At 46.9% G+C, this 13173-nt stretch overlaps 1 protein-coding gene across 10 annotated transcripts in view; it reads right to left on the bottom strand.

Moving 5' to 3' along the window:
- RALGAPB (Ral GTPase activating protein non-catalytic subunit beta) overlaps positions 1-13173 on the bottom strand; it is an 86210-nt gene that overhangs the window by 29951 nt on the left and 43086 nt on the right. For all 10 annotated transcript variants that reach the window (XM_044299969.1, XM_044299971.1, XM_044299970.1 and 7 more), the window contains 5 exons: positions 9708-9909; positions 8135-8302; positions 6820-6934; positions 6578-6722; positions 3706-3770 (listed from right to left, as the gene is read on the bottom strand). In XM_044299969.1, the coding sequence (XP_044155904.1) occupies positions 3706-3770; positions 6578-6722; positions 6820-6934; positions 8135-8302; positions 9708-9909 (695 nt within the window). The remainder of the gene's footprint in view (positions 1-3705; positions 3771-6577; positions 6723-6819; positions 6935-8134; positions 8303-9707; positions 9910-13173) is intronic.

The raw sequence follows: 13173 nt of genomic DNA, 5'->3' as shown, positions 1-13173 counted from the left end.
ATATGTCTACTTTTAATAAATTATTTTAGTTTTTTTTGGGTGTCTCAAGTCTGAGAACCACTTTTTCTTTATCCGATGTCAGTGCTAAATTGGGATATGAATTTAGTACTCCATGGAAGTGTGATACTCCCTGAAGCAACCGTCAATGCAGAGGCCCGGATGATCGGGGCAAGTGTCGCACTGAGTAGTCGTGTCCTTCCGTATGCCCCTCCTGCGACACACTCTGCACTTTTTTTGGGTTCGTCCCTTCTTTCCAGTATGGGGGACCACACCTGGAAAGTGTTGGCCAGGGACGATCTGGGCACCTACAGTTCCCGAGGAACTCCGGCCTGCTCTTTCCCGGTCCGAAAAGATCAGGGCCTTGAGGACTGCCTCATAGAACTGGAGGAATGTCCCTGTGCTGCCAGCGCTTCGGGATAGTACAAAAGAGTTGTACATGGCAACCTGCACCAAGTAGACCGCAACTTTTTTGTACCATGCCCGGGTTTTGCGCATGGCGTTATATGGCTTGAGGACTTGATCAGAGAGATCAACTCCTCCCATATACCGATTGTAAGCGACGATACAATCGGGCTTGAGGACCGTTGCCGCGGTACCTCGCACAGGGACAGGGGTGATGCCGTTACCATGAATTGTGGACAGCATAAGGACATCCCTCTTGTCCTTATACCTGACCAGCAACAGGTTTCCAGTGGAAAGGGCACGGGTCTCACCCCTGGGGATAGGTACCTGGAGGGGGTGGGCAGGGAGGCCGCGTTGATTTTTCCGCACGGTCCCACAAGCGGACGTGGATCTGGCGGCAAGGGACTGGAACAAGGGGATACTGGTATAAAAGTTATCCACGTAAAGGTGGTAACCCTTATCCAGCAGTGGGTACATAATGTCCCACACAAGTTTCCCGGTAACACCCAGAGTGGGGGGACATTCTGGGGGTTGAATCCGGGAATCTCGCCCCTCGTATATACGAAATTTGTAAGTGTACCCTGAGGTACTCTCACAAATTTTGTATAGCTTCACGCCATACCTCGCCCGCTTGGAGGGCACATACTGGCGGAAAATGAGTCTCCCCTTGAACGCAATGAGAGACTCATCAACCGCGACCTCTCTTCCAGGTACATAGGCCTCCATGAATTTGGCCCCAAAGTGATCGATGACCGGCCGTATCTTGTACAGACGGTCATGGGCAGGATCACCTCGGGGGGGACATGCTGCATTATCGGAATAATGCAGACATTTCCGGATGGCCTCAAACCGGGAGCGTGTCATGGCTGTACTGTAAAGTGGGGCCTGGTATAGGACGTCCCCACTCCAGTACAGCCTGACACTGGGTTTTTTGACCAGGCCCATATGCAGCACGAGGCCCCAAAATGTCCTCATTTCGGCTGCACTGACCGGCATCCAGCCACCGGGCCTGGCCAAAAAGGAGCCCGGGTGTTGAGCGACGAACTGTTGGGCGTACAGATTCGTCTGCTCCACCATCAGATTTACCAGTGGGTCACTGAAAAAATGACAAAAAAAGTCATATTCAGTGTAGCCCACTGTGGAAATCTGGATTCCTGATTGGCCTACAAAATCAGGAATCACAGGCTCGTATCGCTCTGGGCTACACCAGACAAGTTCACCGGCAGGGGGCTCCGGTGGATTTAACTGGTGGGCCGGGAAACCAGTACGAGCCCCAGAGCTGCTCGTACTAGTGTGGGCCACAGGGTCCCTAACATGGCGGTCCCCTTGCTCCGCCTGGCGGCGTCTCCGCCGCCTTGGGGGCTCATCATCATCGCTAGATGATGAGGAGGATGCGGATGACAACAGGAATGTGGGGTCATCCTCATCCTCACTGGGACTCTCGGAGTCAGAGGCAATCTGGGCGTATGCCTCCTCGGCCGAGAACGTCCGGCGGGCCATAGGGGAGTGTGTGTCTGCGTGTATATGTGCGTGTGTGTAACTCTTTATTTTGTGTGCGTGTGTGTGGGGGCACGGGTGTTCACGAACTCACCCTAAAACTAACAGGAAAAAAAATAAAATAAACTAACTAAAAAAAGGGCAAAAATGTGGGGAAAAAAATTCAAAACCGCTGATCAACCGTCCGAAGTTGATCAGCGGTGGGGTGTGCGATGCGCTAACAGTGGCCGGACACTAAGTGCCGGCCACAGTCAGCGTACACGAAAAAAAAAATGCACCCCAAAAAAGGTGGGGGGGGGCAGGGGGTGGGGGGGGGCAAGTGGCAGCACCCCTGGGGGGTCTAAGGTCACACAGCTGTGCTGTGGACCCCAGACACCCTAACTTAGGGTGATGCAATCAAAGTTCAGAAACTAACTTTCCCTTTTTTTTCCCTGCCTAAACCAAACTTTCCCTAGCTGTCCCTATGTACCTGATGGGGTCCTGGGGGGCACAGATCGGGTCCTGGGGGGCACAGATCGGGTCCTGGGGGGCACAGATCGGGTCCTGGGGGGCACAGATCGGGTCCTGGGGGGCACAGATCGGGTGCAGGCAGACACGTGCAGGCAGCTCCTCTCTCCTCCGGCTCCGGAACACAAAAGGAGGAGGAGGAGGAGAGGAGCGCCTGCCTCTTTTGAATCTGCCGCCGGACCGCCCACAGACCAATCAGAAAGCGATCCTGAGTGGTGATGTCACCATCACCACTCAGGATCGCTGGATGGTGATTGGTGGGGTGAAATCACACCACCATCACCATCCTGTTCCGGGTTATCGGGACTTCAGAGACCCGAAAACGCAGAAAACCGCAGGTCTGAATTGACCTGCGGTTTTCTGCGATCGCATACATGGGGGGGTCACCGGACCCCCCGGCGCATTTGCTCCAAGTGCCTGCTCAATGATTTGAGCAGGCACGGGGTTCCGATCACCGCCCGCCGTGCGGCGGTGATCGAAAATGCACAGGGCGTACATGTACGCCCTGTGTCCTTAAGTACCAGGGCACAAGGGCGTACCTGTACGCCCTATGTCCTTAAGAGGTTAAGTTCAACTAGCAGCAACATTTACATGGAGACTGCAATGTATACTTGTTTATGTGGCTTTCCTCTGGGTACGTCAGTGTCCTCATACTCCAAAAACATACCGATAGGTTACTAAGAGTTCTAAGAAACTGGTCCCAGTCTGTACAAAAGTGAGATTAAAAGGGTTGTGTATATTGATGACGTTGCCTTAGGATTGGTGATTACTGATCGTCGAGGGTCCGACACACAGCACCCCCACAGATCAGCTGTTTGAAGAGGAGGTAGCGATCCATGTGAGCGCTGCTTTCTCTTCACTACACTGTCCCTGTGGCAGCAGCGTAGTGTCATTACAAGTACTCGCTCATTCAAGTGAATGGAGCGAGTACTCGTCATTACACTGCACGTCCGAGACAATGGGCAGTGTAATGAACAGGAAGCAGAGCTCACATTGAGCACCACCTCCTCTTCAAACAGCTGATCAGTGAGGTGCTGGGTGTTGGACCCCTGACGATCAGATACTGATGACCTATCCCGAGGCTATGTCATCAACCAAAACAGGCTGCACAACCCCCTTTAAGTTGTGAGCTCCACTGGAGACAGGACAATCTCTGTACATTGCTGCAGAATTCAATTAGGCTTTTGGTTCTGCATTCTTACTGGTCTGCACTTTGTAACACACATAACCAATGTATAAAGCAGTCTGAAAGAGTCTAAAACAGACAAAAATGCCATGCCATAATTAAAGTGGTCTTACCGTCTCCACCTGGTTTCCTGTGGCTTCTAAAAATGCAGAGTCTTGAACAATGTTCAGCATTGCACCTGGAACACAAAATCCACCTTAATACCATAAGGTTATGTTCAGATGGCGGACTACCAACTGGAAACATTTGCCATAGAATCTGCAGCAGAAATCCAAGGCCGACCCTCACTTTTCTGCAGGATTTGCAGAAAGAGGATTTGCACCCAAAGGCTGGTTACACAATTGATTTATGATGCTATGTAACTCTTACAGTTCTGGACTGTATTGGGTAACACTGACATGATGCTGTCAGTGTTATCAAATACATTCCAGAACTGTAGGGGTTACATAGTAAAATCAATATAATACTATGCGACCCCGGCAGTGCTGGAAGTTCAGGACGGGTTCTGCGCTGCGAGTCCGGAGCATGACACTCGCTCGTATGAAACCAGCCATACACTGAGGCAGATTTCTTAGTGCATTGACAATTATTTTGCAGCGTACTGGTAAATATGGCGTTCAGGCCAAACACTTGAAGTGCCTGCACCACTATGTCTGACACATATGAATGTGCTAGCAATGTAGGCAGGACTTCAGTAACCACTGATATTGGCGAGACTGTCTGACTATCTAATGTGTCCCCCACTACAATGGCATATGTTGGGGGAAAGAATGATTAGGCATGCAGGATTTTAATATGCCTGATCCACTTGTTCTCAAAGAAGATAAACTGGTGGCAGTGGTGTTTAGGAGCAGCTTCCTTCCCTGTTCCCATTGAGTTGCCCGCTTGGCCAAGGAGAATGAATGTGTACGAGAGACTGGAGGGAACAGCTGTTGGCTGGGGTGTCCAGGCTCAGAGCTGAACGCAGACATAAGCTCCCCTTCACACATTCAGCCTGTATCAGTGGAACATCGGAGCATTTCTAGCATAGCTCAGGACAAGGGCTCTTTCTTCACTACTGGTGACATACCGGGCTTCTCATGGACATGCTAGGCAGAGCTTTCCGCCCTGCAGTGAGCCCAGTGACGTCACCGGCACAAAGGGGCCATCTTTAATCACAGCAAGTTTTCAGCCAACAATAAAGGTTTCCACTGACTAACAAAAAGAAGAGATCTTGAAACTTAAAAAGGGATGGTCTCATTTCGCTGTTACTAAGGCGAGGTGAGACAGTCCCGACCACCTCCCAGACGGAGGTCTCCGCCGCTCTGCTGTTTCAGTAGCTGTCATTTTGGCGCATGAGAGCTACTGAAACAGCTTAGCACAGCAAGCTATGCTGTTTCCCTAAGGCTACTTTCATATCCGGCAAAGGATCTCAAAACAGTTTAGGGCCAATGTATTGTAAATGGGGTATTTTCCATTCAGGATGCATCAGTATGTATTCTGTTAGCATTCCGTTTTGTGACTGGACACAAAACTGCCGCAAGCTGTGGTTTTGTGTCCAGTCATCGAAACGGAACAAACCAGGTCCGTCACTAAAAACAATGTAGGTCAAGATCCCAAAAATAATAAATAGATAAAATCAGTCAGATGCATCCCGATGTGTTCCGGAACAGATGCATCCTGATGTGTTAAATCAAATGAAACCGCCGGGTCTCAAAACCGGAAACCTAAGAGCAGATGTGAAAGTAGCCTCACTCAGAAACGGCATAACTTGTTGTGCTACGCCGTTTCCGTAGCTCTCATGCACGGCAATGAAAGCTACTGAAACAGCAGAGCACTGGAGCATTCTGCAGTTTCCCAGCCAGCTGGTGGTCGGGACTGTGTCCCATCTTGCCTTAGTAATGGCGAGATGGGACAAACCCTTTAAGAGGAACTGAAAAGCAGTATATAGGTTTTCATCATAGGGTAAAACAATCTAAAATGAGAGACCGTTCACCAGACTTGAAACCAGTCTCACCCGGTCTACTTGCTGCAAACCGAAGGAGGTGCCGAAGCTGCGGAACATTTCCACGATGCAGATTACATTAGTTTTTTCCAAGCAGATTTCAGGCAGAGAAATCGCAGCGTAACAGTACCATCAAAGTGTATGATATTAGACAAATCTCATGTATACTTAATACTTAGTTTTTATCTTAGGTGCAGAAACTGCCTGCTGTGCGGATTCCGCACCAAAAACCTCATAAAAAAAACGCAATTTACGTGCCTTTTTTTGTGCAGTTTAGGTGTGGATTTCATGTGGATTTTCTGCACACTAACCTGCACCGTGTGCAGCCACACTAACCCCAAGTTCACACCTGAGCGTTTTACAGCGCGTTCCTACGCGCTGTAAAACGCTCAACAAGGAGAAACCAATGCTTCCCTATGGGAATGGTTCTCACCTGGGCGTTTTACAGCGCGTACGATCGCGCTGTAAAACGCCCGACACTCAAACAAGTTCTTGAGCTTTTTTGGGGCGTTTTGTCGCGCGTTCCCGTACATAGATAATCGGGAACGCGCGACAATGTGTGTTCGGCTGTCTCTGTATGCGCGATTGTCAACGCCGGTACAATCGCGCATACAGAGCGCTCCTTTCAGAACGCTCAGGTGTGAACCCAGGGTAAGGGTACCGGCACAAGAGTACATATGTCGAAACAGAAAATGTCTGTGGTTTTCTGTACGTTTCTGCACTAGAGCTACACACAAAAAAAAAAAAAAAAAAAACACGTGTTACTTGCAGTTTTTGGTGGGGATTTGATGCGGATTTTCTCCCCATGCTTTGAAAAGGGTTGAAATCCGTACACAGAAAAAAAAAATTGCACAAACATGCTACGTATTTCTAAATCCATACTGCAGGTCAACTTTTCGCAGAATGAAAAAAGCAAAGTGTACATGAGATTGGTCTAATCTCTGATCATATATTGTGCCCTCCGAACTGCTGAAGAATTAGCTTGTCCAGGAAATCCCTACCTAGAATCATCTGGGTGTTGTTGGGATCAGTCTCCGTCTGTAACGCTCCAATGAGGATATTAACAAGCCTCAGTTTCAGTGACAGGAAAGTAACCGGTTTATCGCTGCCAGTGTCATCATTGCTGAACTTTCCTTCCAGCAAGACCTGCAGAGACGGAAGGGAAAATGTTAAGCCAATACGACACTAGGATCAAGCAAGAAAGAAGCGAGCAACCGAAGACTGTATGACTGCATGCGATCACCTCTGACTTCACAATCCCAAAATGGTGCGGCAAAGGCAGTAGTGACAGCAGGATGTGGATACTGGACCTTCTCAGCTCTGTAGGGTTTACATAGCTCTTGAACTTAGACAGCTCTCTATAATAAAAAATATTAAACAATAGTCTTGAAACATGCAACAACCCAAAGCACTAATAGTCAAAATGGTCCAGCAGGACACCCAGAAAGATGTCTGATCTTTACAACACACACCTCTGTGGGTCTGCTGGAGATCACCATCTGCTCTATGACATGATGATCTTATCCTGCTGTTTCGTTTTAGCTTCTATGACTGGGGTCAGCAACCTATGGCATTCCAACGGCTGTAAAACTACAACTCCCAGCAAGCAACCTTGCTTTGCTGTTCTTGCACCTCCCATAGAAGTGAAGGGAGCATTCTTGGAGTTATAGTTTCAGAACAGCTTTAGCGCTGGAGGATGCCGATCCATGTTCTAAGGCAGGCATGCTCAACCTGCGGCCCTCCTGCTGTTGCAAAACTCCAACTCCCAGCATTCCCTGACAGCATACAGCTATCAGCCTACAGCAGAGCATGGTAGGAGTTGTAGTTTTAAAACAGCTGGAGGGCCACAGGTTGGGCATCCCTGTTGTAAGGGATCACAGACAAGAAGTCCGTCAAAAAAAATCTGTCCATTGACCAGTATTGCAAGTTACATATCTCACCTCCTATAAGCTTTAGGGCTCATGCACGCTGTCAATGTATTTAGCAGTCTGCAAAAAAAAAAATGATCCGCAAAAAAAAAAAAAAATAATAATGTATATGTTCTAAAGGAAAAAGAATGCACAAAGAGTAACTTCAGTTTTTTTTTGCGGACCCATTGAAATAAACTGTTCCGCATACAGGCTGCAAATAAAATGGAGCGGACACGGAAAGAAAATGCGCTCGTGTGCATGAGCCCTTTGGTACATTGGCATACACATTATGCATGACATCAACAGCAGATTTCTTAAAGGGGTATTCTGAAGGCAACACATTATTCCCTATCCATTGGACCACTTGGATCCACACTAATCATGAGAACGTTAGCCCTGTGTCCTTTTTTTGAAAGGAGTGGTGGTCTGCATGCATCACTTTAAAAGTCTACAAGACTGCCGGGGGAAGGTTGAGTGCTGTACTAATGGAGATAAAGCGCGCATACTCAACCACTAATCCAGTCATGCAAGACCATGTGAGTCCTATTCTCATGATCAGCGGTGGTCCCAGCAGGCAGCTAAATAGTAGATAGGGCATAATTTGCTTTACCCAGAACACTCCTTGAATCTTCGGTCCTGAAAACTAACCTGTCCGGTAAAATGATTTCCAGCGCAGAAATGAAATATGGAACCACCACATTAATGCCCTTCAAGTCAGAGCAGAAGAGGGGAGGAGAGTTCAGGATAATGCTGGCAAGAACTGGATGGCAGATAAAGTCTCCTATCTGTAGGCCTTGGATGAGAACCATGTAAAACCTAAAAAAAAAAAAAAAAAAAGGAATAAACATAATTTTTATTTTATTTAAAACAGACGGGGAAATCTCATCACTTCTACAATGTCAACTGAGAATCCTATTGGTTTTGTTTTACAGTGAGTGTCACCAGGAAATTCACTCTTACACCAGACACAATGCCACGTAGGATGAGCTCTGCTGAATGTAATGATACCTTTTATTTAGTGATTCATTGCTTTATTCTGGAGGATTGATTCATATGCAAATGAGCAGTTAAGTGCACAGAGGGCGGGACCCACCACCCTGTGCACCGTTGCTCCTTCTACTTCCAGCCCCTGCCTCTCCTCCCTCATTGTCAGGACCAGATCCCAGTCATCTCACCTGGCACTGTCAATCAAGGATAGGTCATCAATATCCTGACCCTGCACAACCCCTTTAAAGGGAACCTGTCGCCGGGATTTTGTGTATAGAGCTGAGGACATGGGTTGCTAGATGGCCGCTAGCACATCCGCAATACCCAGTCCCTATAGCTCTGTGTGCTTTTATTGTGTAAAAAAAAAACGATCTGATACATATGCAAATTAACCTGAGATGAGTCCTGTCCCTGAGACAAAAGCACGCAGAGCTATGGGGACTGGATATTGCGGATGTGCTAGCAGCCCTCTAGCAACCCATGTCCTCAGCTCTATACACAAAATCCCGGTGACAGGTTCCCTTTAGCAGTGAATTTCTTGATTTACACTGCATACATTTCAATGCTGCCAGTATTCCTCCTATATAACAATGCTGCACGGACTTTTCTTAAAGCGCTGCATTGTCACATCTCCTGGAAATAAATACTTCACACTCTGACGAGGGGAACGGTAAAACCAAGTTGTCAATGTATTGGTACAAAATTTTGTAATCCGCATCTGTACCGCAAATTTGCGGAATGGAATGTGGACCTATTAATTTCAATGGCCCCGCAAAAAATATGGAGTGATGCGGAGGCACAAAAAAAAAAAAAAAAAAAAAAAAAGAAGAAGGTCCTACTATTGTCTGCATTTCTGTGGTCCCATTGTAGTCGAAAGGACGATGACATGAGGAATGCATCAATTGCGGCTCCTTTTCCAGGAAATAGAAATACATTTTATTTCAGTACCCTAGCAACATACATTCCTCCTTCAGGTTTTTTTGGGGGAAAAACGTAACGGATGCAAATGTACAACTGAAAAAAACTGAAGGTTTTTGCGGAAACACAGATCCGCAAAAAGTGGAACGAAAATCTGGAAAACAAAAATACTGACGTGTGAATGGACCCAAAATCTGAGTGTGGAGAATTTGATTGTTGGAGCGTCGCACTGACGGGACCGCCACATCCATGATGTAGTATTTTGTAACATGCAGTAACATGATAGGACGTGACAGTCCAGTGGCAAACACATTACCTGGACAGATAGGCAGATAGGATTTCCTCCCCAGTCTTCTTGCTGCAGAAAATCCTACATAAGGTACCGCAAGCTTCAGCCCGTCCTGCCTCATAATTTTCAGGGAATTCATTGGCATCAAACACTGTGCTTGACCCCATAGTGTCTGTGGATAACTGGGAACCTTTACGCCGCAACTCCACAGTGGCCTGGGTAGCCATTGCTGTAGAAAACAAGGAGAGAGCGATGGATGAACTGTTACTATATACAGGAAATGCTCAGGCTCATGGGAAAAACAGACACAAAGATTTAACAGCATGACAAAAAAAATAAATAAAAAAAAAGCCAAAATGACAGCATCTCTCTCCCAAATAGTATAAACCCACAGGCCAGATATCCCCATCCAACATCTGCCCATGACTAGCATCTACCCGAGAGAGAGGTCCAGCACTATTCCAATCAGTACAACACTGTACCGCTACTCCGCACTATACCCACATTTGCGGGAGATTTATCAATCAAAAGGCGCCAACATTCGGCACAATTTGCACAAAGAAATTGACATAAGTTTGCACCATATTGAAAGTTTCTGACACTTTTTCTGGGTCGCCTGACAAGGAGGCACAGCTTTGAGGAAAAGATATGCAACTTAAATGGGTGCAACCAGCACCTTAACGTGCAGTTCGTATGTACGTATTATGGTGCGTGGTCGGTATACTTTTTTAGGATATGTGATAATTCTTTTTGGTGGGTAGTTTGATTTAGCTGATGGCTGCAGTGGATATTTATTAGATTGGGGTGTTACTTATACGTATTAAGAGCTGTTTCACAAGAGCGACGCCATTGCGGGAACCACGTGTGTGAGGATGATCCTCCATTCTTGCAGGGGTGCATGGCATTATACTGATTTATAAAGCTGTGTACTTAAGCCTGACCTTTCTTCTACAGAATCATAGTGACATAAAGCTGCCAAAGTTATTGCTTCGCCCAGTCTCACGAGACTTTGCATAATAACTTCAGAAATTGATTTATACTGTAAAAAACGATTTCCCGAACTCTGGTTCCGTTCCAAGGTACCACTTGGAACGGAACCAGAGTCCGGGAAATGGTTTTACAGTACAAATTAATTTCTGAAGTTATTATGCAAAGTCTCACGAGACTGGGCGAAGCAATAACTTCGGCACATCGCAGCCAATACATTCTAATACTGTATGGAGCTCCTCGTTACCCCAAGACTTTCCTCGTTACCCCAATACCATAAGCAGAAAATGGAAATTATAACCGATGCTAGATGCCAACATGGAGGATTGCCAAAAAGTGATGGTGTTGGAGCAATATGATGTCTTACTTGACAACAGGGGAGATAACTATCAGACTATGGCCCCATGCACACGGCCGTGTTTCACAGCCGTGTGCGGGCCGTGGAACCGCGGCCTGGATCCCTCCTGAGAGCAGGAGCGCACGGCGTCACTGGTTGCTATGACGCCGTGCGCTCCCTGTTGCCGGCACAGTACAGTAATACACTGGTATGATCTATACCAGTGTATTACTGTACTGTGCCGGCAGCAGGGAGCGCACGGCGTCATAGCAACCAGTGACGCCGTGCGCTCCTGCTCTCAGGAGGGATCCAGGCCGCGGTTCCACGGCCGTGTGCATGGGGCCTAAATGTTAGACGTGCACTTGTATAACCTGGGGGCACACATCACAGCTGCACAAAAGCACATCTTCTCCAAGTGAGACATACAGAGGCAGCACACCTAACTCTGATAAATTTCCTTACCCCCAAAAACCATGTGTTAATGGTGACAGATGACAAACAAAACATTTAAAGTGTAACTCATTTATTTTTTTTTTTGCTAGTTTATTAGAGCTAGGCATATATACCCGAGTTAGTCTGTCAATGATTGCTGAAAGATCTGTAATTACCTTATAATAACAGCTCTCATTAATGTCCTCTGTCCCTTTCCACTGCTCCCGTAAAAGACAGTTACTAGGGCTCGTCTGTCTCCGGCTAAGAAGACAGGAAGACGGAGGGGCGGTCCTTCACGCTGCATGCCTGCATTAGGCTTCAGAGTGAGGAGGCGTGTCCCTCAGTAATCCAATCTGATTGGTTGGCAGGGAGCTGCTGGCTATAGCAAGTGTGTATGGGAAGTGAGGGAAAGCAGTTTTGGCCTCAGAGAACTGGCAGAGGAGCCATCTTGAGAAGGTCATATTGTAAATATTTAAACAGCCGTAACTAAGGGAAAAACCTCATTGAAAACAGTGTTATGTGACAGTTATCCTTTAAAGTCAGCCTCAACTAACAATAAAACTCTGTTAGGTGTCATTAACTTCTTACTAACCTAACACATATATTACCATAAGGTAGGTGACAACTGGAAGAAAAACTGCAGTGTTAGACGATCAGTTATAAAATGGAGCAATGGTAGGCAACCTCCGGCATGCCAGCTGTTGTGAAACTACAACTCCCAGAATGCACACTTCCTTTGCTCTTCTCCGAACTCTCAGACATGAACTGAGCATGCTGGGAATTGTAGTTCCACAACTGCAGGAGTGCCGAAGGTTGCCGATCCCTGGGCTAGAGGAGAACTATAAAATCATATAAAATAAGTGGGGGTCCAACAGCTGGGACCCCCATCGATCACAAGAATGGGGGGAGGGGGGGGGAGATGTTGATTGCTTGCGATTCTCTACTAATGGCTCATGGGGGGTGTATCTGGAGTGAAGAACATACATTTGTCCTAGAAAGGCATGTGAACAGAAGTTGTTCTGATAGGACAATCACTTTAATGGTGGCCATACTGACTGTCACCCAGTATTTCTAGAAACAGAAATAACCAAGAAAAAGCTGAAAGGGATATTCCCATCTTAGACATTTATGGCACAACATTAGGATATAAAGTTAATATCTGATCCGTCCAGATTCTAGAGCTGGGACTTGCATCTATCTCCAGAACAGAAGTCCTCTTTGCACCCAGGCAGAGAATGAGGTGGCCATGCACATGCAACTCTCTCAACTCATTTCTATGGGAGTTACCCTAGCGAAAATCTCAAAATGGAAAACCAGAAACCCTCCCCATAGGCCGAATAATACTATAGAGAGAAGGTTATCCCTTTATTAGGTGGTAAAGGGGAAGGGGGCTCTGTTCTAGAGGAAGGTGTGGGACTCGCAGGTGGGAGCCCCTGTTATCAGACATTTTCTCCCTTTAAGGAGTCATGCACACGACCATATTTTTGGTTCACATCCAATCCATTCATTTCTATAAAGCTGCAAATAATGTCCAGATGTCCCACAAAAAAATTAAATAAAAACGTGCTATACTATGCCATTCCATGCATTGGGGACCTCAATTTACGGTCCCCAATGCATGGGCAACATCCGTGCGGCGGCCAGGACGGATCGGGATCCATTCAACTCAAATGGGTCAGTGATCAGTCCGCACCGTAAAAAAATAAAAATAAATAGAACATGTTCTATTTTTCTTTT

Source organism: Bufo gargarizans, chromosome 6, assembly GCF_014858855.1.
Source record: "Bufo gargarizans isolate SCDJY-AF-19 chromosome 6, ASM1485885v1, whole genome shotgun sequence".
Classification (NCBI taxonomy): Eukaryota; Metazoa; Chordata; class Amphibia; order Anura; family Bufonidae; genus Bufo; species Bufo gargarizans.
The sequence above is the reverse complement of the archived record's forward strand: the minus strand, read 5'-3'. Positions and strand labels throughout refer to the sequence as shown.